Below are 27,457 nucleotides of genomic sequence, written 5' to 3' on the forward strand. Positions count from 1 at the left end.
TAAAGTGGTTTAAGTGTAAAGGGTTTTTTTGAGGGTCCAGGAATATTCCCTGAGATTCTTTGAACTTGAGATCAAGTCTTAATATGTTGACTGCTCTAAAGCTGAAGTCTTAAACCCTGGCCCTCAGAGAAGCCACAGACATGGTTCCATGGGGTTACCATGTGCTGTTTTGAGCTGTCAAAAAAGGTACCTTAGCCTCAGTGGCTTTATGGGGTCAATTCTATTTTATAAATAAGTCATTCTTAACTACTGAAATATAGAAAGTCCAGTTGTCTTGAAGAACTGGCATGTCAGATCCTCTTCAACAGCATTCAGTATCTAATGCATTTTGTTATATAGAATCACAGAATTGCTGATGTTGGAAAAAGCTTTATCATCAAATCCAACTGTCCACCTACCAGCATGACCATTTTCAACATTAAACTATGTCCTCAAGTGCCATAGCCACATTTTTTGAAGACTTCCAGGGATGATAACTGCATCACTTCCCTGAGCACCCTGTTTCACAACCCTTTCTGTGAAGAGTTTTTTCCTAGTATCTAAACTTCTCCTGGCACAACTTGAGTCCATTTCCACGTTATGTTTATTAATAATAGTAGTTACTGCACACTGCAGACATCAGGGCTGCTTAACTCAGGGTTGTCTGAACTGCAGATGTTGATGATACTTTTTTTTTTCCATTTTGCTTTCCTGAAATAATATCTTTTGTCTTCTTTAATTTCATTAAAGGCCAGATTGATGGAGCCCTAAGCAACCTGATCTAGTGGAAGGTGTCTCTGTCCATGGCAGAGGTTGGAAATAGATGACCTTTAAGGTCTCTCCCATCCCAAACCATTCTGTGATTCCATGAGTAGGATTGATGTCAAACCATGCTTTGAGACCCTCTGATCAAAAACTGTGTGGCTGCAATGGATGTTCTTGTGTGCCCCAGTGTGGTCTCTATGGTTGTTATATGCTCCTGATGGCCAGAGACCTGCTCTAAAGCTCCTGTTGGCTTTTGGTCCAGGCACTGGATATCTCTTGTGTGGACTGGTAATTTTTCACACAGTCCTTCTGTGGTCTGGAAACCTACAGTGAAGTCACAGCACTTGGTGTTTGACATCAAAACCTGTCCCAGTGAGAATGAACATAACGAGCAAATAATGATCTCATTGTGTGTGTACACAAGGAAAAGAGAAGGGAAGTTATGAAGCAGAACCACCTTCATTTGTGCAGCAGTGTTTTAATAACCAGCAGATTTTGGGGAAAGGGCTGGAAAAATAGTAAAACGATAAATGGACTTATGTTTCAAAGTTGAGATTTTTTTAACAAGTACAAAAGTTCATTTAGACATGTTAAAATAAAAAAAAAAATACCCTTGATTTTCAGGCAAGATCCTGAGAGAGCTATCAGGATTCCTAATCGATACTTCTCATGATATTTTCTTTTTTCTTTTCCCCCCCAATCTTTCCATGGTACTACTAATATGAACCTCCTAGCTGCACACTTGGAGCAGCCCAGTGTGATAGCTTTACCACAAAGGGTTCCTGTGTATTCCAGGAGTCAGGATATAGCACTCTTCTAACAGAAAATGCCCTGTAATGAAGGTGAAGCTCAGACATTATTTATTCCAAATACAGGATCTTTCCATCTGCAAGTTTATAGAGGCTGAGAAATTGTTGAATTTGGAGATTTGCAAATAGAAATTACAAGCTCGACTCTGAAAACATTCCCTCCTGGAAAACAAGTCCTATTGCCTCTTGTGAGCATTATCCTCATGCAGCATTTATTAGATTGGTACAGAAGGAATTTTGAAGGAGGACAGTTTTGCTCATAAAGACACAGCACCATCTGCTCCTGGAATGAAGCAACTGATCCTGAGCTCGGGTACATGGAGAGAACAGACCATCACTTGTGTAGAATTATGTGGAATATTTTTTGTGTGTTTCTTCACAGGTCCACTTTTTAGGCTGCAGCAGGTTAAAGTTAGAGCTGTGCAAATTTTGAGAAGCCTACATCCAAATTAAGGCTGGCTTGCTTCCAGAAATGGCTGGAGCTGGCAAATTTAAATCATTTTCAAGTTGGAGCTGGTTTTTTTCTGGGTTTTATGTCATCACTTATGAGTTAAAACTGAGGAAAAACCTGGCTTGTGACCGATTTAACCTCTTTTTGCCTCCTGCCTTGGTCTAGAGTATTTTTTCTGTATGTGTGACTTGTTTGTTGAGAACTAACCACTGATGGGATTATACAGTGTGTCAAGTCTCTGGAATTACCCTTCTAATAAAGCAGGGGATTTTTAAAAGCTTTTATTTTAAAGCTTTACAGAGCATCAGTTGCTGACATATCTAGTAGTTCTTAAAAGATTTTCTTAAAAATAAATTATTTTTCCACTCTGTATTTTTATGCAATTCAAATATTGAATGACAATTTTAAAATCAACTGGCCTTAGCAACACCTTGGGACGTGGGACTTCTGCTTCAGAAATTAATTAAAAGTTTCTTAGCGTGTAGTTTTTCTGAATTATTTTTGTGGCAAGGGGATAATTTATATGCATGACTTTGCAGGTGAGATCACTCTTAAGTCCTAGATCAGTGCATAACTTTGTCTCTGCCCATGACAGAGTGACTGGAATGAGATGATCTTCAAGGTCCTTTCCAACCCAAACCATTCTGTGATTTATGCATGTGGATGGTTATGAATGTGGATGGTTCTGAAGCGATCTGAGAAGCTCTGGAGAAGGTGCTGTGATCATATCATGGGTAATCTGAGGAAACAGTTTACTTCAGTAAAATACAGGTGCCTGGTTAGAACTTGACCTTTTGAAGAGCTGTCCAAACATTTACTCGCTCTCACAACACCCTCGTGAAGTAGAGGATAAATATTATCTCAATTTTATGGACAAGAAGGTGAGCACCAAGAGAGTCTGGATTAAAACGTAGGAATTTGTGGCATGCAGTTGCTTGCTTAGTCCATTAGACCATGGTGTTTGGTTTGTCAATAGTCCCATGCTTTATAAACTGGACAAAACCTTTAAAATACCAACTAGTTTAGATAGGCAGGAGTTCAGTTCTCCCTGCATAAAAAAGAGATGAAGCCATGTCACATCATCATAGCCAGACTTGGCGATTTTTTTCCATATTTTTCCATGTTTGTCTGAAAGTGCTCTTGAGGTGGTAGTGTACTCAGAAAACCTTCTGGAGGAAGGGCAGCTCAAAAAGCAAAAAAACTAAAAAGGGTGGTATTTCCCTGTTAAATTAAGTTGATCATCTCTTTAACCCGAATTTACCAAAGCACATTGTTAGGGAAGCAGTGCTGTACCTGTAATTATCTCAGTGAATGGTGCTACCATGTTTGCATACAATGAATTCACATTTGGTTCATGCAAAGTAGAATTTATAAAGCATTTTTGTCATCTATCCAAGTCCTTGGGATATTTCCTGTCACCTACCCATTGAAACACGGCTGAAAAGCACAGTAGAAATGACAAAGGCTGCCATCATCATCTCTTTCAAACTGCCATGCAACTGAAATGATACAGGACAAGAGGGCAAATGTTGAGAACTGGAAAAACAAAAAAACAGAGCAGCATGAAATGTCAAACCACATTTTTAAGGCGCTTTTTACTATATTTCCATAAATGCATGAGGGAATTATGTTGCGAATACTTGAAACTGTTTATTTTCATTTTTGGCTTGATTTTCTAGCATTGAAAAAACCATGTCTAATGATCTTGAGTATTCTTAAAGAAAAAAATTATATTTTACATAATGGTTTGCATGTGTGAGTTCCCTCTGGCAGGAGGGCTATAATTAGCCTGTCGTCTCTCAGAGAAGAGACTATCTGTCTTAAAGATGCAACAGTGAGTCTTGGCTGCTACAGCTAGGAGCAGAACATTGTGATTTTGTTAAAAGATAAACATTATCCCTTTTCACTTATTCATCTTTCTCCTCTTCCTGCTTCTTTGGCTCAAAGTTAGCCTGGAGAGGCAAAGGACAACTGAGCATAAACAGTTTCTTCCTTCCTCATTCAGCAAGGCGTGGCGAAAGATCTTGGCTTCTTGACATCAATAACTTTGCTTCAACTCAACTTGGAACTGTTTGGGCAGCCTTTCAAAAATAAAAAGGTACGATAAAAGGGGACTGAACTTCCTGCTGTAGTCATAAAGAAGCAGATTCAGCTAATGCACACTTTCCTTTGGAATTGTCCATGTCCTGCCTGGGAGAGTCAAAGAATCATTTTCATTGTAAAAGACCCCAAAAATAATCGAGTCCAACCAGGAGCCCAGCACTGCCAGTCCATCACTAAACCATGTTCCTCAGTGCCACATCTACACATCTTTTAAAGACATCCAGGGATGGTGGCTCCACCACAGCCCTGGGCAGCCTGCTCCAGTACTTTGCACTTTCCATGACAAAATTTTTGCTAACATCCAAGCTAAATCTCCCCTGGTGCAACTTGAGGCCATTTCCTTTTGTCCTGTCACTTATTACCTGGGAGAAGAGCCCAACCCTCACCTGGCTCCACTCTTCTGTCAGGGAGTTGTAGAGAGTGAGAAGGTCCCCCCTGAGCCTCCTTTTCTCCAGGCTGAGTCCCCCCAGCTCTCTCAGCTGCTCCTCATCAGACTTGTGCTCCAGACCCTTCCCCAGTGAGTTGAGGATGGGGAATATTATTCCTTTGCACAATGTTATTGTAGCTATTAAAAGACAATCAGCCAGAGTAGGGTGGTGGCAGACAGTGTTGTGTGTGTTTCAGCCTTTTGTGGTCTCGTTACCAAAGGAGAGTAATTTTGGTAGAAAGGCTTTGCTGCTTTTGGGTATCCATGTGTGTCCTTGATCAGAGGAGGTGGAAGGAGAGAAGGAAAACTCAAAACCACCACAGAGTCAGAAAAATGTAACTGGTTTGAGCTGGCATAGATGTGCTGGTGTGTGTTAACTCTTGGTATTATCGTGCCTGAGGTTTCATTTCCAGCATTAACAAAAAAAGCTGTAATGCAGGAGATGATCACACATGGCATCTTTCCAGACCAACTGGTTGCATTAGCAGGGACTGGGTAAGAAGGTGAGGTTTCCAGTGGCAACAGGAGTATATTGAATTTCATTTTGAAGACTGCCATTACGTGTGCCAGTCCATCAGACAATGTGTTGATCTGCTGGTGAAAATGTAACTGCAGTGGCAGGGACATTTCTCCATGGGTAATGATGTGTGGACCAGGATCCCTCAATGTCCCCGTTGTCAAATTAATTGATTTGTGCCACATCCATTTATTCCTGAGCTTTCTTTGTAATATTTCTGCTGCTGCTGTCCTTCTGCCCCTCTTCTCTTCTATTTGTGTAATTAGTCTGAACAGTACAATTTTCTTTTCTTATTCCATGCAACCTTTATTCTCCACCCTTCTGCTTTCCTGATACTTTTCTTTGCCAAATAGTCAGAGATTTCTCTCAGCTCTGAGTTCCTATGTAAGCTATAATTTTATTCTATTATGAGTGAGCATTGCTACTGCAGGCCTGGAACTGATTACTGTTTGCATATATCCAGCATCACCAGCCAAAGAGTCAAAGACCAAAGAGACTTCTCAGAACCTTACAAGGATTTCAAAATCACCTTGTTATTCTTTTCAGATTGCCCATTTTGTTGGGAAATTCTTTTCTTTTTCAGTTGTATCAGTATGCAAAGGCCAAGTTTATATTTTGAAAAGTAGTTGTAGATGTTAATTACCTTCACAGAAAGTCGAAAACATAAAATCTCATTTTAAATTAACACCTATTTCCTGTCCTGGATATCCAAGGTCAGCATGAACTCTATTTGCACTTTTCTGAAGTGTATTTCAGACTTAGGGATTGACAGACCTTTGCTGGGAGGCTGAGAGCAAAGCTTTTGTGTGTTTTGTCTTGGTACTTGGCCTTAGCTGGAACAAGTACTTTCATTGTTTTTGGAATATTTCAATGCTTTATTTCTTCATCCCAGAAAGGAGAAATCCCAAAAATAAAAGAAATGAGAAAGAGATCAATTATTTGGAAAATTAAAAATATTAGAAGAATATAGAAGATTTTTCTTCTTTAATTAAGCTAATGAGAGGTTGTGCTCTTCTGAAAATGCAAGCTGAAATTTCTATTGATTTACTTTATAGAAGTTATATACTATTATTTTGTTCTGAAAAGATGGGATAATTAGGAATTGAGATGTAAAAGGGATTGTACTGGCCAATCTGTACCTCTTCTGCCTTTCAATTCTTGCAAAGAAATACTTACAGGAATTGTAATTTGAAAAATTGAGAAAACTGCGGTGAACTAAGACTTCTTCTGTGCCAGTCACTTCCCTAAAAAGCACCATAATAAATTTTGGTTTGCCGTGGTCACTCATGCATTGGCTTTTATACTCTCTCCAGGAGTTTCATCAACAAAAATTAAAAAAAAATATTTTGAAGGCCATTGATCTGTCCATCTTTTTGCTGCTCTTAGATCATTTCTTGGTAGTTTCTGCCCCATGCAGGAACACTTCTTGCTGACAATAGCACTGCTGGTCTGGCAGCCACAAAAAACAACTTCTTTAAGTGGTCTTGTGTGGAATTGCATGTCTCATTTTAAGCCTCCCTTAGCATAAAGTGCTTAATTGGCCTGTGTCTCTGGACTGGGTAAATGAATGCAAGTTCTGAAGATATTACTTTGTTCTTCCCTCAGAGAGTATATTGAAGGTAATTGACTGGTTACAAAGAGTTAGAACAACTAGCCAAATTATCTCTAAAATATTGTGGAATAGCCATTTCTGAATTGTGAATTCTTTGATTTATTAGGTCAGATTTTTTGTCCTCTTTCCATGTCAGTGTCTCCCATTATCTTTTCCTGGTGGTCCTCCTAGAACTCCTTAGTTTTTGACTTGATCTTTTCAGGATGAGCCAGGTGAATTTATCTACAATATTTGTTATTTTCTAGAAGTAAGGATACTACTGGAAAAATTAAAAGGAACTCTGTTGACTGTAGTACCTTTTGATCACTGCCATTGTTCTTCAGATCATGCATTAATACCCAGCTATTGTTCAGCAAAATCAATTCCACCAATTACTGTTCTTCTGAAATTATTTGCTAAATCTTGATTTTCTATTCTCTGCAGCGACTGGCATGAGGTTCCTTAAAGCTGAGGGGAATTAGATTTTGACTGTTTTAGGAATTTTAGGAATCAGGCTGTTACTGAGTGATCTGATCTAGTGGAAAATATTCTTGCCTATGGCAGAGGGGTTGGAACTTAAAGGTCATTTCCAACCCAAGCCAGTCTATGATTCCATGATTCTGTGCTTTTACCAGCAGTACAAGTAGGAGCAGATGTGTAAAAGACAAATAGTTGGTGCTCACCCTCCATGCACACAGTGAGCATTTCAGTGGGGTGTACTTTCAGTCTAGCACTGGGTCCAGTCTGGCCTCATTGACTGAATGCCTGTTTGGAGTGCAGCTTTTGAGTTGCTTTTACCAAAAAAAAAAGACCAGGTAGCATGCTCTGAAATCATTCTACAGTACAAAATTATGTACAGTAAGTGAGGGTGAATGGGAGATTTGTTTCAAAAGCACTCCCCTGATCCAAACTAGAGCATTCCCACACATGGATCCTTTTGTACTTGGTTCAGACATCTCAGTAAATCCAATAATGGGCTCATCTGGATCAGTTGGTAGTTAAATATTTCTGTGTATGTGGCCAAAATGCTTCTTAGGATCCCACTTGGACATGCTCTTTTCACATTAATGTCACCATTATTGTGGAGACAGTTGTAATTGCTGTTCTTGCAACTTGTATTTATGTAGAAAAGTAATACCAGAGAAATTCAACTTAGAAATAAGGCACAAGCCAATTAATAGTGGAACAAAGTACCAAGTGAAGTTCTGCATTGTCTCGTTCTTGATGACTCCAAGTGGAGGTCAAATGAATTGCTGGAAAATATGCTTTTGTTAAACTGGTTACTGGCCCAAAATAAGGGCAACTGACTGAAATTCTGTGGTCTGTGGTATGTGGGAGGTCAGACTAGATGATCTAATTTTCCCTTCTGACTTTAAACTATATGAACTGAATGTGAGCAATTCCCCTGATTACAGGACACTTCTGGCCTTTGAAATCTGCAGGATCTGTCAGTTACCAGTAAAGAGCATTTGCTACTTTCCATCAAATCAAGGAATTAATTTCAGGATATCACATTTTTGTATCCTGCTTTATGATGTGTATAAGCAAGAAAAAAATCCCCCCTACCTATAGCATGATTTAGATTAGGCCAAAGGTGTATTGTAAACTTAGCCTTTGGTATTGCTTATCATAGCTGAGATTCAAAATCAGAGCTGAAATAGGACTTGGTTTTAGAGTTTCAGTGCCAGGAGGGTTAACGGGATATTGACAGCTTTGGGAATGAAATGTCAGGGAGGAAATTAGAGCAAACATGCATCATGAGCCAGCACACAGCATGGCTGGTTTCAATAGAGGCAGCAGATCCTCTGTAGTAACGCCCCCACTAATAGTGGCATTATCACTGCTTCCAGATGGTGTCAACAGAAATGCACAGAGCTCTTGCAGGGACCTATAATTTATGCTGATCCCTTCCTCCTCTGGATTCACCCAGAAGGAAGGCAAGTGGTACCACAGCCAACTTTTCTTTTTTTTTTTTTTTCTTTTTTTTTTTTTTTTTTGTGCCAGGAAGTGTGGGGTGGGGCAGGATCACATCTGGGGGTCCCTGGGGCCCACCAACAGTGACTGCTCTGAGTCTTGGGATGGGTGCATCCACAGCTCTTCTTACCCACTTCCTTCTGATTTCACTCTGTCACTTGTATTGGGCTGCTCCATGCCCCAAATCAGAAGGCAAATTGCATCTCCTTTACCCTCCTTTTAGATCCTCAATCTGCCCCTTCATTTTTTCTTTATATTAAATCAACAGGCAACCAGGTCTAGTGGAACATGTCCCTGCCCATGGCAAGGGGCTGGAATCAGGTCATCCTTAAGGTCCCTTCCAACCCAAACCATTCAGTGATTCTATGATTTTATTACCTAAGTACACATGCATTCTAAATGAGTTTTACTCAACTACTGAAAAATCATCATTTTATCACAGATAAAAACTTAAAAAGCTGAGAAATGGAAGATGTTTCTAACTGTGTTCTTGAAAAAGCATGTTCCTTGAAAAAATGGATAAAATGTGTTAGTCTTCACAGTAAATATGGATTCAAGCACATTTGAGATTTGAGAAGTTGATAAATAAGGTGTGTCTCCTAAAGAAGAAAACTGCAGCAAAATTAGTATTTGTGTACTAATTTGCAATATGAAGATGCAACACTGTAAAAAAGAATGTCTCATTCTTCAATGAGGTGATGCAAGGTTATGTTCAGAAAGATCAGATCTTACTGTTTCTCAAAAGTAGGAGATACAGATGGGAATCCTAAAAAAACTTTCTTCTTCACAAAATTCATTAAGAACTTTTACACTTCTCAGTTTATATCTCTGGGTTACCTCAGCAAAAATATATGTTTAAAAAGGTATCTACTTTTCACATTTAAGTGGATGAAAAAGGAACAGCATGCATTACCAGTGTATTTCTTTGCCACGTCTGTCTTACACATTTTGGAGGAAGAAGTGGGAAAAGAGAGAAGGATCCAGTTGCTGCTAAGCTCTGTTTGGTTTTGAACTGTTTGGGTATTTCCAAAAGCCAACTCTGGCGCCTTAAATTTTGCTTTCATCAAGAACATGGTAATTCAAAATAGCTAGCTGAGTTTTGGTTAGTGTAGCAGCAGGTCTCTTCATATCTTTTTTTTTCCTCTTTTTTTTTTGTAAGTAAACACCCATGATTTATAGAATATTTTGTTTCAATTATTTTGACTTTGCCTTTCACCTCTTTGACCTAGAAAATTGAGAGTGCTTTAATAACCAGTGTCCTTGTTAGAAACTTATTATGTGGCTCTTTCTGGAACAGCAAGTCAAGTATGTTGCACAGTATAAGGAATTTCAATGTAATTTGTTTAGAGAGGCTGTTGCTTGACAAACCTTTTCTGAACAGGCTACATGGTAAATGAGAAATTGGAAAGTCTCAGGGCTGGGAAGGATAATGGACAATAGATGCTTTCACTTCTGGTGCCTGTTCAAGTCCAATCTGTCAAAGACTGAAAATTGTTCCTTTTTCAAACTGGGCAAGTGGCCTGTGAGTAAGTGGTTGGTTGACTCTGCCTGGTGCCTGATAAAATTTGCCCACAAGTCAAAATTGTCCCCCTGTTTGGCTCCCTGGCCCAGTCACTTCAAAAGCCAAAGCTGAATCTGCAGCTGCCTTTTCTTCCAGATCAGGACCAAGATGTTTTACTCATCTATTTTTTAATCTATTAATTTGTTTATTTGTTATATTTTGTTGTCCCCTTGTTTTCCTCTGTAACACCCGTTGGAAGTACCGCATGGAACACAGCAAAAAAAGGATAGTTTTATTGAGGATGAAAGAATTTCCTCCCCCAACATAGATCAGTGGTTCACAGTGGGTCAGGATCAATGATTCACCACATCAACAGCACCCCTGGAGGAATAAATATCACCCCAAAACATTTTCTGATGCAATATCTCTTCATTTGCTAAGGGCTCTGTGAGACTCAGTCATGCTTTCCAGGTGAATCATGCCCAGCTAAAGACAGGTGAAGGAAATATGGAACAATTAAGTGACACTAAGTGACACCAATTTATCAAGAATAAACAAAAGTTTGGTGGTAAAGATGGCTTGCCAGTTCATCCAGTCTCAGGAAACCTCATATCACCATTTCTGGGATAGAAATCCCAACCTTTCAGCAGGAGAATGTTCCCACAAAGGTGAAGTGGTTTTGAGCAATTTCTTCAATGGACTGGACACCAGTTGCTTCTCTCTGACACCAAGGTGGCAAGTGATCTTTTTTTTTTTCCCTCTTTCTTTCTTACTTTTTTCTCCTTAAGCAAACTGAATAATTACAGGGAAAAAAAAAAAAAAAGAGAAAAATATATGCTTCCTTTATATTTAATATCCAAGATTGGACTTCAGCTTGTGGGAAGTATGAAAGCTCCCCCAAGCTTTTGAGGGCTCTGTTGTGCCCTGAGTGACAACTGCTGGCTGCTCCAAATTAGTGTTTAGGATTCTCCTGCTCCTATTCCCAAGCACTGAGTTTCTCTCTTGTGTGGGCAATGCCCTCTCATGGTAATGCCAAAATTCTTCATGTGTCCTATAACAAGAAGTAGATCTGTTTTTCTACAGTTTCTGCAACAACTGCAGATATATTTGTAGACCCCTAATGTGGCTGGGAGAGAATGAAGTAAATTTTGGATGGAATTATTTTAAGACACAGAAGCCCTTCGCTTCTGTATAGAGGAGATGATGTTGGTAAGAGACAAGGACCTGCAGAAATCAGGTTGGAAAGAAAACCAGCAGAGATAGGCGGGTCAAAAGCGGGTGGAAATAATGAGTTATGGAAAGATGGGAGAATGGGCTGGAAACTAAAGGGTGGATAAGCTGAACTGGAGGGCAAAGGCAAATACATAGAAGGATAGATTTAATTAAAGTTAAGCACTTGAGATGGTAATAAAGAACTAGGAAAAATGCTGTTGTGAGGAACAGGAAAGGGTGAATAGGAAAATATGATGAGAGAAAAAAATGAAAATTATTCTGTTTATTGGGGAATATCTTGTAGTTTCTAAGAAATTATTTAATAGTGGTGCACCTTTTAGAAAGCTGAGAAGGAAGGAATAGTGAAAAAGCAATGAAGAAACATTTAACTAGATATTATTTAAAGTTTATTTTTTAGTCTGTGTAAGGTTTCAGCCACATAGCTACTGGTGAAATGGCCAGCTAAGATCAGTAGCTGGTTTTAAATATCTCAGCATTAGAGTTTATTTTGTAGGAATGCTAGATATTATGTTACTATTGTGCAATAATATATATTAACCAATGGCAAAATATACCAACTAGTATGTATGTATGTATATTACTAGGATTGGTTGGCATGAAAAAACAATGGTTCATTATAAATTAAATATAGACTTGCACAGTTGGTCCCATACCTTCTCTAAAACAAAAAGCATAGGGAAATAGGCAAAAAGGATTTTTTTTTTATCACGAACTCTATGTATGTTCGGGTTCTTATTTACTTTGAAGTTTACTTTTGAAATAAGGTAATTTTTTGGTTTGGGAAATGAGTGGATGAGAAGACAAAATGTCTCAATTACACATTAAACCCTTAGAAAGTCACACCTGCATTCAAGACTTGAGTGTTAGAATAGCTCCAAGCTCCAGTATCCAAAAAAGTATTGGGATTTATGAACATTTTAAGTACAGCTAGGGTGATGGACTCCTTGGCAAAATATGGGGCAACAGGCCAATTCTCTGCCCAGTGGCTCTCTGTTTTCAAGACCTACCTACAAACCTCTGTGTGCGACCATGTCCCAGTGTCCAAAAAATAGGTCTTAGTCCCACTAAAATGCCTCAGATTCTTCTTCCCTAAAATTCATGATCTTATGTTAGAAAGAATTTTTCTTCCCACCCATTAGGATTTGAGGGAGAAGGTGTTGAGCCCACCAGTTGATACAGGATGATAATCTGCAGTAATCTCTACTGATTTAATCTATCATCTCCATTTCATCATTTTAGCATCTAAAACCTAGTCTGGATTCTCTTGTCCACTTAATCCAGGGTTTTTGTGCCAGTGCACTGGTGAAACAGGAAGCTGAGGAGTCAAAATGCTCCCCATCAATGGGTGCAATGGAGTGTATTCATGCCCTGACAATGAAAATCAGCTCCTTCCTTGGCAGTACGTGCTGCTGGAGGCTTCTGTGCGGTGTCATTTACAGCCGTGTTCTCTTTGTAGATTCCTGCCACGATGTGAGAACACTGATGAGTGGAGGGGGAAGGGACCAACCTTCCCCTTGCCATATGGGAAACATCTGTAATGGGCAGCAGGGCTCTCTCTAAAGAAATGTGTTGTCATTTCATAGTTTCCTCAAAGTGTTACATAGACAAAAGGTATCAGCTTGAATTTCTACCAGCCTTGACTGTCCCAGCCTCTGGAGCAAGGCATTCACAGTAAAGCCAAAGTATTCTTTTAAATGAGACAGTCAGTAATGTTTTAAACTGTCTCACCCAAAAAAAATGTAACATCCACTGGAAAAGTATAGAGTAGTTAAAGTGCTCCAAAAATAAAACAAAAGAAACAATATAATGCTCTTTTATTGTGGCCCCTTAACTCTAGTCCTCTGAGAGCAGTGCTGATTGATGTTAGTGATGCAACCTAAAAATTCATGTCAATTACCCAAAACAAAATGCACATAAGTGACTTCAGGGTCTGATTTCAGTCCACAAAAGCCAGAAAATTCAGAGCTACTGGAGAGACGAAAACCTGGATTTCACATTCCCGTCTTAACCAACAGCCATTCTGCTGGGGGGAAAAGGAGAAACAAAGGAAAAAAGAGTTTCACCATTACAATAAATAATGTGATGGAGACAACAGTTCTCTCTTTGCCAAAGCCTGAATCCACTGGGTCCCATTAGCTTTAAATCCAGGAACTGCAATGTGTTCTAGGTTTGGGGCTCAGTTATTTCCTTACCACCTTTCAGCTTTCTTAAAATATAAACTCCTTTATTGTTTTAGTTAACAATAACATTTAATGAGACCTCGCTAACTCTTCATTTACAGTAATTATTTAGTGTTCTTTCATTTCCAGCCACTGGAAGTGGGAATGTTGCTATAGCCCATGGTATCTATTTGATGGAATAATTGCAGATCCAAACGGGATCAACCTCGCACTCTCTGATAAATGAACATGCAGTAATCGAGATGTTCTGGTGTCAGCATGCAAACAAATCAAAATGTTCTAACATCAAAGAAGTACGTATGAAAAAACTTCCATACAGGATTTAAATATTCCTCAATGTTATTAAAAAAATATGGGCTGTGATATCATGAAATGCCCATGGTGGGGTTGCAAGCGAGTAATCCATCTCCCTATTCCTAAACCCATATTTAGTGACTGAACAATGGCAATCAGCCAGAAGAATCTCATGGCCTGGCCAGTTGGTTTTCAGACAAGTATCACTTTTATAGATGTGCATATAAATGTGTGTCTCTTAAACTGGATACGAGGGGAAAAGATGAGATGCAGTAAAGAAGAAAAGAGTTTGATTGGATGGGTCAGACCACTGAGATATTGCTGATGGCATTGGTCTGTCCTTGCATTTTGAAATAAGTTTCATTTAAGTAACATGTGCCATAGGAAGTGACATGTGAAATTAGGTCTTGTAGAGGGGAGGGTATAGCATGAAGGTTCTGAGTCAGCCAAGTTATTTGCTTCACAAAGTAAATATCATTTGCCCAGTCCCCACCCACAACCAATCAGTCAGAAAGCCAAAAGGAATTTTTAGTGACTTCTTGGGAGGACATTTTAGAATGCTGTTATTCTCAGCAACCATCCAGTGTCCCTGGGGTTGCCCATTTGCCCAAGATGTTAGGCAGGTAAGAAACAGGTAGACAGAAAGACATTTAGAAAGATTAAAGATAATTTGAGCTGTACATTAGAGAGACTTGAAGTCTATGTCCACTTGTGAACAGCTTTTCCAACATACGATTGTGAATGTAATATCATTTTAAAAGTATAATGTAATGAAAAGCTTTTCTTTCCTTGGGATCCCAAGTTCCTTGGCTCATTCTTGCAGCTCATAACTTGCCCACAACTCTCTGAAAGTGCAGTGAGGGCTCTCCCCTATGCAGGCTGCCCAGCACAGGAGCCTGCAAGGCTTTTGGCAGCATTCCCACACTCCCAATGTGCCACTGACATGGTTTGTGCTCTTCAGACCCTGCTAAACACAGGAAGGAGTTTGTCTGTCCTGCAGGTAGGAAGTGCTGGGCAGAGCAGGACCCAGGCCATGCAGTGTGAGTGGTGGCCAGGAGGGGACTGCCCTCTTCACTTGTCCTAACTCACTCCTTTACAAACAAAGTCATCCCCAAGTCCAGCTCCTCATGTGCTCAGCATATTTCAGCACTGACATCAAATTGCAGGAGATAGTGAGCAGGGCCACAATCACCCAGACTCAGTCAGGATCTGGTGTTTCTCACAAATCATAGAATCCTTTAGGGTGGAAAAGCTCTCTAAGATCATTGAATCCAATTGAATCCATTAACCCAGTGCTGCCAAGCCCAGACTAAAACCAGTCCCCAGGTGCCACATCTACATATTGACTACTTCATTCTTGTTACCCATTTTTTCTTCTTCTATTTGCTTTGCTTATATTGAAGAAATCAGTCATTCATACTCCTTTCTTTTCCAAATCCTCATGCTTAAGTCTGGCTTGAATGGGATAAATATGTCATTACTTTGCTGAGACTGGCCCAATACTTAAATGGGTTGTGACTTAAGGGAGAAGCATCCTTCTGTGATTATCACCAATTACTAATGAAGTGTTAACTGTCCAAAGCAATTAACTGCTGTGCTTTGTATTTTTTACAGGCATATTGCATTCTTTGCATAAGGAGTAGGGCATCCTGCATGTCATTAAAGAATAAGCTTTAATTTCCTAAATTATAAATGCTTGCCATCATCAAAAATCAAATACCTGTATCAATACAGGTATAATGGAATAATGTTTTAACTAAGGATGGAGCTTTGTTTTGAAGGATAGGGGCATTTGGCTTTCATACTTAGTGAACCATTTTTTAAGTTTGGATTTGATCCCAATTTTCAGAAGTTCAGGAGGGACCAGGAAACCTATTTTGATTCAGGGCTATTTCTAATATAAATGTCATAAAACCTGGTAGTGTGTAATAATTTATTCTGCTGCTAAAATATTGGTTTAACTGGTTAAACTGCCTCAGCACTTGGATTTTTTTCTCCAGTCTGTTGCAGAAATACATGTGAAAGATCTATTGGATGCCATTCTGCAGCCTAATCCTAGGTAATTTATTCAGTTTTACCTGAGAGAAAGCTCCAAATATATATATTCTTCTGGTTTTAATCAGTCTCTAACTACAATTGATTCAACTTTTGCCTGAATAAGGAGTGAGTAAAAACTGAGCAAGAGCCTCAAGATTTGGCTCTTATTCATTAACCTCAGGGCAGACTTCATTTTGTGTGATTTTTAAGCTATTAAAATGTTGGTTGGCTTCCATTTGAGCTCAAATTCCTAATATCACCAAATAATTATGTGTAGATGATGAAATGAAAAAACAGGCGCGTAGTCTCCAAACACGTTTCAGTCTGGGTGGCTGAAATGGCTCATAACATTCAATGCATGAAAATGGGGTGGATTGAATAAATTAGCAGAATCACAAAAGGAAACCACTATAGGAAATAGTTTTACATGTGTAATCACTGAAATACTCTAGTGAATGTGTCAATCTGTACTAAATAAATATATTTGTTTATAGACATGTTCTGTATTAGCTTCCACTCTTTCACAGCACTTTGCCAAGCAAAATCCCACTAGAAGTAGGATGTTCGCACCCGAGTAGGAGTTTCTTGGATAAATATTTTTTCTATATTGAGACCAAAACCACTTCTACAAATTTCAGACTTTGATTGAAATAGTATATTTCTTTTGCCTCTTTTTTTTTTCCTCTTCCCCCCCCCCCCCTTCCCATCTCCTTCACTGACAACCACTGATGCATTACCTTAATTCCTCTTACCTCCCACTGCTCCGGTGCGCCAGCGCCCCTCTGCAGACAGAGCACATCAGTCAGGGCTGAGCAGGGCAAGAAGTGGCCACACCCCAGGGCTGCCACCAGCAAAGGGCCTCAGAGCCTGAGAAAATTCCTCTCTTCACAGACCTGAGCTGTTGGTTGGGCTCTCGTTTCCTCACTGAAATGCTCTGTTGACTCAGAGAGAGCAGGGGTGCTGTGCCCTCTGCAGAGAGCGTTTGCAAGATGCTTTCAGGAGGTGGGGGAGAAGTGTGTTGCAAAATGTTATTAGATGGTGCTTTTTGTTACAATTTCAACAGTTTTAAGGGGAAAATGTAGGTGAACTGTGTTGTTTTGCCCAAATAATTTAATTTCAAAGTAATGCCCACTCCTCCTATGCAATAGCTGCCAAATTCAGCATCCTTTTCTATACATCTAGGATTTTAGCCATTACAATGGAAGATAAAATGCAATGAAAATAATAATTGTGGCATAGTATACAATGCATTCAAAGTGTTGTGTATTAGCTCTGTAATCAAGCAATCCTCAAAAAAAGATTTTTAGTGAGTGATAGTATTTCTGTTTCAAAGGCAGGGGAAATGGAAGCTCAGAGGCACTAAGTGGTTTGTCTGAGGCCACACAGCAAGTAAGTGTCAGAGCTGGGAGCAGAGCCCAGCCCTGGCTCCTGCCCTTGTACTCAGACTGTACCACACCATATTGTTTCCAAATTAATTTGCTCTTTAGCTCCTATGCTGAGGTCATGAGCAGTGGTGACACAGAGGGGGAATTTAACCTCTTCTGTAACTTCCTACAGAAAAAACCCTGAGCTTCTACAGCAGTAGAAGTAAACCTTAAAAGATCAAATAAAGTCATCCCTGGAGACAGGGAGCCATCCAGGTTGGTTGGTGCTGAATTGCTCTCAGGCTGAATGAGTTTTTATTGTTAGTGGTATATTTTCACATGGGAGTGCTGTGACTGTGCAGTGCCCTGAGTCATAAACCAGAGGTTTCAGTCTCTAGTCATACCTAAAGTCTCAAGACTTCCGGTTTTAATTTAATTCTCAGACATAATAAAGTTCCCTGTGTACATTATTGTTGCCATGCACCTCAGGAAAGGAGAGTTTGACCCTTGAGCAACTCCAGGTGTTTTGAGAAGTTTGACGTGAAGCAGTAAAAATACAAGTGAACTAATTGCACTGCTCATGAGGAGATCAGGGACACTCAGGAACCACTGCATTTCCAGTGGGTGAGGGGATTGAGCTCTCCTAATTATGCTGGATTCCAACAGGTCATATCCACCGAGGTCTGGTGCCTCGTGGAGACCTGCTGTGGGCTTTGCCAGCAGTGTGTCCTGGGCAGACAGTTATGGGCCGTTAGACCCACAGCAAGAGGAACTTGCTGGATTTCAACTTTCTCCACAGGAGAAGCAGCTGATGCTGTCCAGGGAAGAGGGGTGATGGAGACCTGCTACAGGTTGTGCAGCCTGAGGGAAGGGATTCCTCTCCCTGACTGTGAGTGGAGAGCAGCGTGTGGTTGAGGCAGGGTTCAGAACAGGAATTTCTATCAGTGCGCAAAGCAGCATCGCCTTTCCTCTGACAATTAAAAAGGGTTTCTTGCTCTCAGACAAATAAAGCCCATTAAAGCTGGTGGCAGTGATGGGAAAGACTTTGTGAAAATATGTTTGTTTTGCAAAGCTGGCTGCCAAGTATTGTTTTATAGTTCCGGTTTTTCCTTCTTTCTCCACTGTTTACAGTACCCTCTGAGAGACTTAAAATGATGCCTCTCTCCCCACCAATTTTGTTCTTTTTTCTCTTGGCAGACATTGGTACCCCACTCCCACACCCCAGTTCTTGCTGCAACAGAAGCCATGATCTTTTTGCCTTGTTTTTCTTTTTTACAATACCAGCCCAGCCCTGAGAGCAGCATTTTCTGGTTAACTGCAGCATTGCCGTTTTGGCCAAATACACTGGAGGACAGCAGTACAAGCCCTACATTTTGTTCTCCAACCACTGGTGGTACTGCACAGGGTGTCTGAGAAATTAATCTGGTCCTTTTTTCCTGTAATCCTACATTTCCATCAGCCTTGAGAAAGTAATTTATCCCAGAAGCAGAAAAGAGCAATAAAAAAGTTGGGTAGTTGAGATCTAGACTATGTTCCTTAACAGACTTGGATAATATGTCCTGGATATGTCCCATTCCTGTACACAACAGCCCAGTGCTACAAAATTATTTAAAAACTATGCCACTGGCAGATCAAAGATCAACCAAAGCCCAGAGCTGACTTTGCTGGGAAGCATTTTGTTGATGGTTGGTTTATTGGAGTTGTGCTTTTATCAATGTGTGATGTTCATGGGGGCTTACATGAAACCTTCTTGTGATCTCCAGCCCCTTCCTGAGGGCAGGGACTCCTGGCATGGACACTGCTGCTGTCCCTGGTGTGTCACCAGCCTGAGGACTCAGGGAACAGACCTGAGGAATGCAGCTGTTGGTGTTTCTTACACCTGGTACAGTGAAAGCTGAGGGACAGATAGGCTCAAGGCAAGAACAGAAGTGAAGACATCATGTCTGGTCACTCCAACCGTTCTGACAAAGCAAGATGAAACAAGGACTTTGCTGTGGAAGGAGATAACAAAGGACATTACTAGTGTAAAAAGAATAATCAGAATAATGTGTTTCTAAAGGGGACCAGGACAAAGGGGTCAGAGTGGAAATTTTTTTTAATGTAGTGACCTATAAATACTGGTAAACTGGTGTCATAAACTGGGTCTGCTTTGCTGGCATAAGCAGAGTCTATGTCACTCAGTCCTCACAAATGGTTTCGTGGGATCTAGTGTAAGCACCAAGGTGGTTGTGCTTCCAGGGGGACTGTTATGGTATGGATAAATGGATACTGTAGCTCTCAGCACATTGGTCTGGCCTCATCATAAATGAAATCCATGAGATTTCATGGTGACAGCAGGGCAGATCAGCCAGAGCATCACACAAGTAAGTCTGTAACGTGCTAAACCTGGGTGTCCATAGATACATATTTGGGGTGTGTTATTCATTACTGACCATGTACAAGATATTACTTATATAACACGCTCCCTCATCCTTTGAATTATATCAGATGTCTGTGCTTTGGCTACTGATGGGTATGTGGAATTAGAGCCTTCAGTGCTATTGTTCTAGATTGGAGGGAGAATTATCCATTATATTTCTTTTGTAACATGGATGCACTTTCGATAAAGACACTTTATATCCACACAAATTTATTTAAACTTAAACAGAAGCAATTCATTCTAAACAACACATGGATTTTCTTTTTCAAACAATGTTGCTTATATTTTGCCTCTTAAACTAATTATTATTTTAATCTCTAAATAAGTTGACACTTTGCATGTGGTTTGTCTCTTCAGGCTGGGATAAATTAGTGGAGCAACCTTTTAATCATAGGCATTTTATTCTGAATGTTTTTATGTACAAAGAGTTATGAATCTGTCCAGGGTGACCTGTTTGATATTATGGCAAGCTAATGAAATTTCAAAGTTAACATTTCCCAAATAAAATGGAAAGAAGAGACAGGGAGAAAAGGAGCAGATTCAAAATTAGAGAATATTGGTAGTTTATGGGTTCCAGGTTATTTGGAATGGAATGAAAGTTAATGCTACATCCTTTTTTCCATCCTGCCAGCCAGTGTCTGATCCAAGAATGTCTCTTATTTAAAGAGCAGGGCTCCCTCCACTGTTCTTAAATAAAGGCTCTCACTGTCTGAGATCCAACTCTCCCCAAATTTCACAGTAACATTGTAAGGCTGCATGAAGAGAATTATTTAATGGAAAGAAGTTTTGCGTATGATTCCCTTATCACAACCCTGCTCAAGTCATATGGTTTGATTTACATTTATGCAAATGTCAGAGAATAGAGTAAAATTACCCAAGGCAGAAAGGACTGTGGCATGTCACAAACAAGATGTGCCTATTTGCATTTATGTTTGCTAATGAAGTTCAGCCAGGGCTTGCTCTTTGATTTGGATGTCTCTGTCTGCCATTCCATTTTATGCACTGTAATTAAACCACTTGCCCACACACATACAGGGAGGACACCAAGAAAGGGAGATTTCAAGTTTAATAAGTACTGTTCTGTAACTCTCTTAAACAGGGCTTATAATTCAGGATTTAACATCTCTTAAGTGATACAACAGGCCTGCAGTGTGACATTGTGCTTAACTTTAATGCAAGGAGAACTGCAGACTTAAACCAATGTAGGATTTGGCCCAATAAACTTTGGTGTCTCAGGTGCCCGCTGGAGATGTTTTACCCCAGACTTTCCAAATTTTATCCCAAATAAAAATTAAGCTTCAGCCCACTCAAAAATCACAGCTGTTTCTTTCTCCTGCCAAAATTATTCTTTCTCATCATGCTACAGCTGTGAAATCATGCACTAGTGTAAATTGTTAACTGGAAACCATTTCTAGCTAAAGTGCCTATTCAGAAGTCTTGGTATTCTGATCTGCTCTGTTCTCTCATTGAGGAGTACTCACACATCTTCTTGTTTGGCTGGGACTTGTTTCTGTAAATCATAGAATCACAGGCTGGTGTGGGTTGGAAGGGCCCTTAAAGATCATCCAGTTTCCACCCCCTACCATGGTCAGGAACACCTTCCACTGTCCCAGATTGCTCCAAGCCACATTCAACCTGGCCTTGGACACTTCCAGGGATGGAGCAACCACTACTTCTGTAGTGGTTGGATGGTGGGCAACCTGTGCCAGGGCCTTGCCACCCTCACAGCGATCAATGTCTTCCTAATATCCAATCTAAACTTAATCTCTTTCAGTTTAAAGCAATCTTCCTAGTCCTAAATTGCTAAAAAACACAATTATCTGTCCCTTAAATTGTCCTATGAACCCTGTGAACTCCTCTGTAAGCTGTCCCATTTTATGAGACCTACTGTGAAGACAGGAATTTTGCTACCCTTTTCTTGGAGTGGTTCTTTTTGGTCCTTCATAATGACACTACAGGACTACCACTACAGGAGAGAAATGGGACCAAAAACAAAGAGAGTAGAAAATGGATGATTTTTCATGAAATTTGAGGATTTGCTTTGCCAAGTTGCCTTGTTCCATGCTGTCTTTTTAAGCTGTTAGTTTTTCCTTCTTCCACCAAACTAAGGGCAAAGCAAGATGTTGCTTTTAGGCAACTGACAGCAGTGAGCACTGCCCATCTTTTCTTGCTTCATTGTGCCTCCTTTCAGATTGCTGGAAAAAAGCCTGCCTTCATTGATTAAATAATGGTAGTGTTGCCAGAGAGGATCCAGTGTTAGAATCCAAAGTGCTTTGACAACTTGAAGGAGCAACATTTCCAAGGGAGCATTCCTAAATAGAAAATGCCTGAGCAGGTACTTGGGGTAGAATTGTAGAATGGTTGGGGTTAGAAGAGGTGTTAAAAATCTGGTTCTAACCCCACTGCCATGGGCAGGGATGGACCCACTAGGTCAGGGTAGGAGTGGGAAGCAAGGACCAAGAAGCAAAATCATCACAACTCTGCCCTAAATGGGAGCAGGTGGTAAGAGAGGCCTGGACAAGATGAAGGTCATGTTTCTGCTTTCACATTGACACAGCCTGTGCAGCCTCTAGCTCTGGTTGGCAGCAATCTGTCCTTCTACCTTCAAGGAGGTCAGAGAAAAGGAAGAAAAATCTTGTCATGTGATATCAAGGAGCAGGAAGAGTTCCTGTGAGAGCTAGATTAGGCAAATAAGGTCAGATCAACTTTTCAGGACATGGAAGCCATTCTGGGAAGGAAAACTGTTTAATTTGTGCCAGGTTAGGTGATTCCCCATGTCTGAAAGTTGGTCTCTTGACCACTTCTGCACATATTGGGTACAGCAAGAGTCTTAAAGAACTTCAACCACAGCAGGAAAAGTCAAAGCACAGCCTGGTAGTAAATTTTAAGAGAGAACACACAGAAAATTTGGATGCAGTAGACACTTTTCCAAAAAGGGCTCCAGGAGGAACCATGGGCTTATGTTGTCTCTTTACAGCAAGACATATCCAGCAAAATGGATACAGCTATTTTAATCCCACATCAAGAGCCTGCATCATCCTCTATCTGTAATTCTGAGCCAAATAATCATATTTTTAAAAAATTAAATGTGGATGCTGCCAAAGTGGCATAAAGCACCCAGAAGTGTCATCCAAACCCTCTAAATTATCTCCAACCACATTAAATGTCTGCCACATACATCTAAACTCTTGCAGGGGCACATGCACATGTGAGTTATATGAAAAACATCTTGCTGTTTCTCTTCATGATTCTTGGCATGTAAAGATCTGTCTTTCAGTATCACAAATTCAGCTGTATAGATCTTAAAGATATCTGGTATAACTCAGAAAGATGGGATGTCTGTAAAATACTTTTGCTCTGCATAAAAGCATTTTGGAGGTTAACCTTTATTATCTAGTAATGTATCAAAATGAGAATGAAGTGTTATCTTGTTATGGAATGGGATGAATCAAACTCCCTCCTCTGAAATACGGATTTTCAAAACAGTTACCTTTATGCTGAAGTTGAAGGTATGAATGGTTTCTGAGTAAAATGGTTGAATTTATGGCTAAATTCCATAACGAAACACACATATATCTGAATCACTTTGTCTGGCTTGGGAAGGAAAAAATGTGTTGTTTTCATTATTGCTGAACTTCATAATGGCTTCAGGAATATTTTTGGTCGTTTCCAAAGAAAGTGAACTTCAGGCAGAGATTAAAGCAGAGGAAATTTCAGCCCAAGGGCAAATGTTTCAGAAAGTTTAAAGTATGTGAAAGGGGGAGTGAAGTAGGAAATAGTTTTCAATCCTAACTATAGCCACACTTGTTATAATATATCACTAAATATAGACCAGTGGGTGTGCCCAACTCTCCAAAGGTGTTGTCCTGCCTGCCATGAACTGGATTCTGAAATGACCTTTGCAGGGATGTAACTGGCTGTACAACACTGCCCATGTTGGAAAATGTTAAACTTCATTATTTCCCAGGTGAGCCCAGCCAAGCCCAACTTTGCTTCACAACCAAAATTCCTTTCACGAAATTCAACCTTTTATCTTTCATGTAGATCCAGCTTTGTACTCGGGATCATTTGTCTCCAAGCAAACTGCACAGTAGTCGTGAATGTTTTGTTTATGTGTTAAAGGTTGTCACTTGGGTTATAAAGCCCTGTGAAACTATTGGGGTCAAGCAGCTAAAAGCATTACTTTTGTATCGACTTCCAAATGCCAGCCATAATGGTTTGGGCAAGCTGAACATCCAAACTGCCTTGGACTTTCTGCTTGTGGTTGTGGGAATATGTTGGATCCTTTCAAAATTATTGGCTAGTCTGTCTTGGGCATTTCATGTTTGGTTATAGAGTCTTTGGATTGATTCTGTGTTTTGTTTGTGGTGATACTGTCATGTCTTGGCTGTATATCCCAGAGCTGATATAGCTCTTTGACTTCAATGCCATATGCTGCCAGATCTCCAGACTGAAGTATGGTGTTAGTGTAAAGGATGCTGTAATGAACATCTTGTACATATTTCCTTTTGCATATTCACTGTCTGTAAAATGTCTCTCTGAATACATCCTTTTTGGTTTTGAAATGGTTTCTTTACAGTTCAATATAAATGCTATTTATATCCAAAGTTGTTTGAGGTTATCCTTTACTCCTAATGTTACTCTAATTCTAGTTTAAGAGAGGAGAAATTGATCTGGCTGAAATTAATTAGGAAATTGGTAGAGCCACTAAAAATGGTGTTTATATATGGCACTTCCTAAGTACTTTGACTGAAGAGGTACAAAATAAATCTGACGAAGCACTAGCTGTAATGAAATAGATGAATACATTTTCATTTTTAAAACAGGATGGCTGCTGAAGGTGAACCAAATAAAGCAAAACTATTTAAATTCCTTTGCTTTTTTAAAGATATTGTTAATAGAAAAAAAAGTATTTTTTAAACTGAGAATATCTCCTTACAGTATAGGGTTTTTAGTGGCATTAAAAGGTATAGTTTCCTATATTGATTTGGAAAGAGCTGTTAAAAATGCATGAAAGGTATTTTAGGGAGACAGTGTCACAGGATATTTTAAAATTATTTTCTCAAGTGCCACTTAACTCTTGTGCTCCTTTACCATTGGAAACATATCATCCTAGGTTACAATATATGGGATATCTAATTATTTCCTACTGACCAGAGAGTCTTCAAGATTAATTTGGTTTGGAGTGTTGGGGATTATACCAATGTCTGTTTATATAACTTTAGACTCAGACTATAAATTAAATTTGGAAAACTGTAATTATTCAATAATTTATATAGTATTCAGGCAGTTTAGAAATGTTTCTTGAACATGGTGAATAGAGAATATGTGCTTATGAAGGACAAATAGATTCAGCATAATGGTGTATTTTTGGCCTCATCTATTTTGCAGGCAATTAACAAAGGAGGATGTTACATTTTTGCCTATCTCTTGCTCTCCTGAAATAGAGTCACTAACCACTTGTTAACCACACTGATTTTTTAATAGACAAAGTGGTTGCTTACAGCTTCCCCACCAGAAATGTTCAGATTAAGCACACTATTAGATTGCAGCCAGAATAGCCTACAAGACAGGAAGAAAGCCTTGCCTTTCTCTCTGCCCCCTTCCCTTGTTTAAGCTGATGTGATAATTCACTGCAGATTTTCTCTTTCCCTGACAGAGTGCCTACCGCAGGAACGGGATGACTTTTCTCGCCTGCTGATGTGGATGTGGCTGCAGCAACAGGAAAGACAGTATTATATTAAGGTGATTTTCTTTCCCCCTCCATGGAAGGAAAAAAATACAAGCTCCAATGTCTCCATGTACCAGTGAGTGGGCTGGTTTGTTGTGACTATCTGCTGGCTGTCTCTGTCTCCTTTTCCAGCCCCCTCAATCGTTATTCTTGTTTACTAGCTGGAACATTTAGCTAATTAATGGCAGGATGTTTGGGATAGGGTGTAGGTGGACAAGAATGCAGCTCAGACAATGCTGGAGTTTGCAGGGGACTTTCTGACTGCCATGTCATTTTTATTTAAGTGTCTGGAAGTCTGTATGTTCTCCAAAAAATGTTTTTTTGTAAAGCAGGATAGGGCAGGAAGAGGCCAGAGATAGACTGGGTTGTGTTGGTTCATTAGGTTGTATAAAGGTTAAGTAGTTTTCTTTGCAATTTTTACAAAAAGAAAAACTTTTTCCCTCTATTTTCTACTACTTCCCACTTGTTTCTCTCAATTAATATAAGTGTTCACAGAGTATAAACCAGTTTAATCCAGTGAGGCAAGTCTGATGACAGGTATACCAAGTTTGGATGCAAAGATACTCAGGAAAAGTTCAGGTAAACTAAACTTCACCAGTTAGAGACTTGGTTTTTAGCAGGCCCAAAGATGAGCTAAGTGCTCACACCCAAATTTTCGATATTGGCATCTCCTAAGGTTTGAGCCATCATTGTCCAATATCAAAGAGAGCCTTTGCAGTGACTTGGCACTGGATTGGGCCCCTATTTGGAAAAATACATTCTAAAGTGTTTCAATAACTGTGTCTGCCTCAGTGGTTGTAGGCAAGGGCTTAATGTTGTGTACTTGCTCAGCGTTTGCTGCAGGAAGCAGATGTTGTCCCTGTTGTTGACAAAGGCAGCATTACTGTTGGATTTGGTTAAAGAAGAAACCAGCTCTTTTTGCCTTTTTTTAAAATATATTTTAGCTAACGTTGTTTGTTTTCAAGATTTTTTTTTTTAATCTCAGTCCCTGCCTCTATGCTTGTTCCCATCCCTTAGCTCCTCCAGCCTTTGCTGGCCTCACAAACACATTCATTTCTTCCCATAAAAACTGTACAAATATAGAGCTAACCACGATGATGCTTGAGCAGAGAAAAAGGCTCCTGCTTCAGCCTGTCACCAGGATCTGCTGGCACATCCTGCTGGTGTCCCTGTGGTACCCACAGGTCAGGGGTCTTCTTCAGCTGCCCAGAGCTCAGGTTCGGAATCCAGCTTAAGCCTCAAGTTAATACAGAACACTCAAGGGATCAAGAGAACAGCAAAATATTTTATATAGTGCAGCCATCCTCCTCCTTTGTGCTTAGTATGTGAGGTCTTAATTTTCACTCCTGCTCTGTGCTCTTGTGGTCATTTGTAGGTGGTTTTGTTGTCCTGCCCTCCTGGACCTGCTTGCAAAAACTTTAAATATATGTATATTTTTTAAATAAATGGAAAAAATGTCTCTTTGCCACCAAAATATTGTAAAAGTGAATATTGCTGGCGTTCATAAATTGCTTTTTTCTTTTATCTGCTTATGCTTTTGTTTTCTGGAAATTTTCTGTGTGTAAAGGACTAAAAGCAATGTGTAAAATGTATTAAATGAGGGAAAGGGGAAGTTTTCTGATGTTCCGTTTGTGCTTTTTGAAATATATGATTAAACTTTTCTTTTTATCATCACTCTTTATTTTTGTTGGCATCCTTAACCATGGAAAATTATATGCTTGCAGTAAAGATCCAGACTTTTTTAAAAGGACACCAGCATTTATTGTATTTAGTTTCGATCTGCAGGGATACAGACAGAAGAAACCATTTCAGGCACTGGGTACTGGAATCAAAATTCCTTCTGTTGCTGTCTCTCTCCGAGATTTTACATTTTAAAATATGCATAAGCAGGAAAAATACTGGCACTTATTTTTTACTGGTCTCGTTAAAGTCCCAGAGAATGAAGACTCAACATACATTTCTCTCAGAAATATGACAGATCATGTTTTTGTTGGTCTGCTGTGTGTTTGTCTATCTTGAACAGCCTGACAGGCAATTATTTATAAAATCTGGGTTTGCCCAGTAAACCCATATAAAAACCTT

The 27,457-nt window shown here is 39.7% G+C and overlaps 1 protein-coding gene across 3 annotated transcripts in view; it reads left to right on the top strand.

The window, feature by feature from the left end:
- The window catches only part of SUPT3H (SPT3 homolog, SAGA and STAGA complex component), a 256,275-nt gene extending 229,226 nt beyond the window's left edge, over positions 1-27,049 (top strand). For all 3 annotated transcript variants that reach the window (XM_066547590.1, XM_066547591.1, XM_066547592.1), the window contains one exon: positions 25,304-27,049. In XM_066547590.1, the coding sequence (XP_066403687.1) occupies positions 25,304-25,345 (42 nt within the window). In that variant the 3' untranslated portion in view covers positions 25,346-27,049. The remainder of the gene's footprint in view (positions 1-25,303) is intronic.
- Positions 27,050-27,457: the final 408 nt, after the last annotated feature.

Source organism: Molothrus aeneus, chromosome 3 (genome assembly GCF_037042795.1).
Source record: "Molothrus aeneus isolate 106 chromosome 3, BPBGC_Maene_1.0, whole genome shotgun sequence".
NCBI classification, from domain to species: domain Eukaryota; kingdom Metazoa; phylum Chordata; class Aves; order Passeriformes; family Icteridae; genus Molothrus; species Molothrus aeneus.